Genomic DNA, 5,528 nt, shown 5'->3' on the forward strand with positions numbered 1-5,528 from the left:
TCGCCAAGTATTATGCTTATGCGAACAAAAAGTCCACTTTGACGTCTAGTGGAAAACTCACTTCAGCAATACAATTCGAGGATAGAATAAGGCCATGCGGCTAATGTTACAAACTCTGCACACATAGGGCAAACACAGGCTATGGTATCCAGGCAGTTAGGAAGCAGTGGGTTGTTGAACAGGGTCACATGGAAGTACACTTGGAGAACACACAATTGCAAGTATTTTTAAAGGAATGTATACTGGAACATTCTCAACAGGAAATCGAAAATAACACTAACACTGTATTTGGGCCAAAATTGTGAATGTAAGCACGCAGCACTCACCGTAGATTAGAAGAATTTTATTCCGGTCACACAGCATTACAAGCGAGCCAAATTGGTACTGTCTAACATCATATTCGAATGAGATTTTCAAGAACATGGAAGTAGCTCTTCGGAAAAACGTACGTACTATTGCTGACAAGCTAGACATCAACCATATCATCTTTCTTTGGCGGCTCTGTCAAATCGGTAAGGTGAAAAAGTTCGACTCATGGATGCCATATCAGTTGACACTGGCCAGCAAGAATTGCCGTCTAGTCGTGTGCAGTTCTCTGAGTGTAGAAAATAATTGGAAATATTTCTTGCATAGGATTAAAACTTTTGATTTTTAAAAAAATGGAGCCTTTATTACAATCGGACGCGATCAGGCAGTAGCTAGATCTTGATCAAAGTCCAGAGTGGTTTCCAAAAAAATGTTAGTAGGATGATCTATTAAGAAGTTGATCCATCACGTATTCTCCGTCGAAATGAAACTATCACTGCAGATCGTTACTGTGTTAAATACGCAGTAACTTTCCCTACAAGGATCAAAAAAATCTTCCAAAGGCATGGTGCCCTCAGTTATGTGACAATGCAAGAGCAAATCACGGTCAAAGGACGTTGCAGAGTCTCAATGAATTGCAATTTGAAGTCTTTCCTCGTCCACTTATTCTTCTGGCATCTCTCCCACTGACTACCATCTCTTACGGCATGTCGAACACTTCTTGGGAGGGAAGAGCTTCCTTGATGGTGCACGTTGTAAAGTATGGTTGAGGAATTCTTCACATCACAGACTTAAGACTTCTTTCGCCACAGAATCTAATCGTTGGCAGAGCAGTGACAAAAATTTGTGGTTGAAGATGACGACTATTTTGATTAACCAGGTATTGTACTTGTTTTTGGCTTTGGAAATGACGCACTTGGGGTGGATTTGGAATCATTCGCACCAATCAAGTAGGTAATGCTCATGTTTTTCAGATTCGATTCCTGGTGGCGCCACTTGACTTGAATAAAAATGCTTGCTTCAAATATAAATCCAAGTAGTGAAATGGATTTTTTCTTGAAGTATTAGATCACGTTTGGTATAGGCTTGATTCTGAAAAGTGGCGTTAAAATTCAGACAATTCAAATTCATTTCCAATGCGGCATGATGCAAGGATGCTATAAAATAGAGGATATGCATGCCCACATATATCTTCATTCTATCATCTCAATGAAGCCAAAAAAGAACTAAGCATCGACACGTCTACACTCGTTGATGGCTACTCTCCTTTCCGTCATGAATATTGGATCAAAACATTGTGATCTTATTGGCTGGAGCGAGCGGAGTAGGAGTGGCGAAACTCTGACGTATGGCTTCACGATTTTATTGCTTAGGCAGATCCTCTATTTTATAACATCCTTGGTATGATGATTTAATCCTAGAAAGTTCATCTGTGGCAAATGAACAGCTGGTAAATTCGTGTGTAGTATAGAATGTACTAGATAGAAATTAAAATTCTTCCGTAAAGTGTTAGTTCTTTTCGATGCATATCATTTAGCCTAATATCTAAAATATAAGAATTTTATTGAAACAATAATTAAATTACATATGTAACGAATTTGTCTCTGATTCATATCAAATTGTATCGTAGTGCCTTCAACTTTTAGTTATTATAGGCATCTTCATTCGACTTTCCGCCTATTAAAGAAAAGCAAACTTTAGAATGAAAATGATCTGGACTAATTTGAGAGAGTAGAAATTTCTATGAAACAGATTTTTTTTCTACATTTCTCTAGAAATGATCAATTTTCGGAAAATTATGTTGAAAACAACTGAGAATCGTGTGTTTTTGGAATGTTAACATATTTCTAGAGTTAATAGCTATACTCCTTGTTTCTTGATGATTGTTTAAAAGTTCATTTCCCTCCACCTGCTACTAAAGTCTATCTATATTTTATCTGTGTATATATTTGTTTGTTTCATGAAAACGGATATACTATTTATTTCGTTTCTCAAAATGTTCCTACGATCTTGTAGTTAGTATCAGGGCTATAAATAAAAGAAACCCAGGGACCGAAAAAAAGCAATGATTTTTTTAAAAAAAAGATACGATCACATAGAACAAATTGGTTCAAAGAAGATTACGAAACACTGATTACCACTCTCGGATTAATATGGAAACGATATATTTAGTATCATCTATTTTAGTACATAAATTTCATGTATGCTCCCTGGAAAATATATTTAGGACGGTACTGGTTACACCCCCTCAAGAAATTCCTGAATACAGCCATGCTTCACTTCAAAGGATCCACTTCTCTTCTCTTTCATCTAACAACTGTTGTCCGATAGAAAGTTTGTGATTAATTTATGATAAGTTTTCAGTAAAAGAGAGAAAAAAATACACTGTGATGCATTGATACACTGTAATCTCCCTCAAGTAAACTTGTAACATTAATCGAGTCGAAGTAAAGAGTTGATAAGTACTTGACATGAGTCATTGCGTCTGTTACAATTAATAAGTATGAAATATTTTGAGATGTGATATCTTGTGATTTAACTACCTGCTATAATTATAAAGGATAAGCAATTTAAATATCTCTTCATTGTTAGAAACTTGCGAATGAAGTTACTATTTCTTGTTTATAATTTGTTACATAGCAAAAAAATTATGGTGTCAAAACAATTCAATTTTAACACAAGCTAATGGTCCCAGCATGACTACTATTTTTGCGTGTTATTTCAACATCAAAGACCGACACAAACTTATACAACCCACAAAGAATGTTCCCTCGAATATAGTATTTTGACTCATATAAACAATTCAGGATAGTACTACCCGTAAAATTATTTTATCTAATATATTTTGTTTATTATGTTTCAGGAATACCTTGATGGATACTCTACGTCTCTTAGTGATCATTGTTTCAAGGAAGCAGCAATAATGGAATGTTCAAAACGTATTATCATCGAATTTTTACTTTTCACCTTTGTAATAAAGAGCTCAGCAAGACAGAATATTTACTATTTTCTCGAAAGCTCTAACCAATCCATGAACAGAGAAATATCATTATCCATAACTAAGTTATATCACGAACTTTTTCCACAATCACGACTTATGACTATACTCTGCTTCATATGTGAAAAGTCAATGGTGACAGAAATGCAGGAAATTTTGGGAATTCACTCTCGACCCACGATTATTATTGATCTTTATAGTAGTGAACACAAACGTATACATAAAGATATTGTTAAAGAAAACTCTGTCATAATTATTTTTCTGGAAAATGAATCTTCTGCTAGAAACATATATTTCATTGAAGATATGTTTTATTGGAAACATAATGTTAGTTTAATTGCCGTTATCAAATCAACAGCTAATTCCAAGTTTCAGAATGTTTATCGTGATATTGTACCTAAGCATTTGGAAATGAAACTTCTTAGACTTACCTTGATATTTGTTGCCCCTTGTAATGCGAACGTCCAAGAATCTCAATCTCTTGCAGAATGTGGCACTGCTTTAGTTATTTCATACAATCCATTTCACGTCGTATTTAACAAGAAACGTGTCCCTTTGTCGAAGTTATATGATGCCAAAAGTGTATTTGAACACTCAAATTCAGTGACAGAAACTTCAAACTTTCAAGGGTATCCATTTAGAATTACTGGTGCTTATGCTAAATTTCTTCCATTTTTTGGCTTCTCGAAACAAGATACGAGCTATATGTTTGAAGGATATTTAGCACAAATCTTCAAAGAAGCGATTAAATACATGAACTTGTCCGATGTGGTTTCGAATGGAAAATTCGGGTACAAACTTCCAAATGCGACATGGACAGACATGATGGGAGACATAGCAATGATAAAAGTTGACGTAGCATTCGCTACTTTTGGCGTTCTTTATCAGAGATTAGAGATAATGGAGTTCTCTGAATTTGTGTCTGCATTTTCGTCAACATTTCTGGTTAAGAAAGCTGGAAGGATTCCATCTTGGAAATCCCTTCTTACGTTTTACGACACTTACGTCTTGATCTGTATATGTGTTTCGACTTTGCTTATTAGTATTGTTTCCAAAGCTTTCCAGGGTCTTAAAAGAGGTGATGATTTTAGCCGAGTATTGTTGAACATGTTTGGTGTTCTTATGCAGCTGTCTGTTAAACATCCCAAACATTCATCCATGAGAATAATTTTCTTTAGTTGGACGTATTTCTGTTTGATTATTGGATCACTTTTTCAAGGTGCTATTATTAGTAATCTTACGTTTCCTCGTCATTATCCAGACATCAACACGTTTCAACAATTGGCACAATCTAAATTAACTGTTAAAGGAGTCGGTTTCTATCAGGGTATTCTAAATGATGAATCAAATCCTTCATTTAGGTCACTATACCAAAGATTTCAAAAAGAGAAGAATTATGAACAATTACTTAAGGATATATTTCGAGGTGAGTCGCTTGCTGCGGTTGCTGCCGTACCAGTTCTGGAGTATTATGTAAAGAAAGTTATTCCATGTTCTGTATACGAAGATCCATTTCATTTTATCAAAGAAACATTAGGTATCCAGTTCTCAGCTGTTCCTTTTCCTAAAGGATCACCTTTTATTTCTCGTTTCAGTATTCTTTTACGCACAATGCATGAAGTTGGTTTAATTAACAAATGGTATTTAGATGAAATCAACAAAGCAAAAACCAGTGAGGAATGTAATAACACGTGCAAGGGATTCCGAGAATTAGCTCTAGTGCATTTACTGGGTAGTTTTTACATATTTGCAGTAGGAATTTTGCTGGCAACTTTGGTCTTTTTACTCGAAGTTCTTATTTACTATAGAAGAAAATGGTCAGTCGTAAATATAAAGGAAAAATAGTAAAACTTTGTATGTTGGAACCTATTTTAAGAAACATATTTTTTATCATCTTTTAAGCTTTTATTTATAATTATATTGAATAAGACCAGAAGTAAATGGAACAGTTCAACGCAGATTCCAAAAGCCATTCTGACAGAGCAGCACATAAACTAAGGAGTTATTAAGGCAATCCTAAGTGCTACGTACATTAGTTACAGAATCTTCCAGTAACATTTTTTGTTACATTAAACACTTAAAGCATTGATCGTATTTTTTTTATATGTACACACATGCATAGCTAATAAATATATCAGTTTTACATATTGTGTTTACAGAATAAATCTACACATTTGTATTTTCGGCGATACGCAGTTTGATAACGAAGCGCTTTAGAAAATTC

At 34.6% G+C, this 5,528-nt stretch overlaps 1 protein-coding gene across 1 annotated transcript; it reads left to right on the top strand.

The window, feature by feature from the left end:
• Positions 1-3,610: 3,610 nt before the first annotated feature.
• LOC145665967 (glutamate receptor ionotropic, delta-1-like) lies at positions 3,611-5,149 on the top strand. The gene has a single exon (XM_081733073.1). The coding sequence runs from the start codon at positions 3,611-3,613 to the stop codon at positions 5,147-5,149; it is 1,539 nt and encodes a 512-aa protein (XP_081589199.1).
• The last annotated feature ends 379 nt before the right edge of the window (positions 5,150-5,528 follow it).

This window comes from Thermobia domestica, chromosome 12, assembly GCF_964235325.1.
Source record: "Thermobia domestica chromosome 12, izTheDome1.hap1.1, whole genome shotgun sequence".
Lineage (NCBI taxonomy): Eukaryota > Metazoa > Arthropoda > Insecta > Zygentoma > Lepismatidae > Thermobia > Thermobia domestica.

Bases quoted from the DNA above. Each gene is read 5' to 3' on its own strand.
- LOC145665967 (XM_081733073.1), top strand. From the start codon at position 3,611: ATGTTTTATTGGAAACATAATGTTAGTTTAATTGCCGTTATCAAATCA.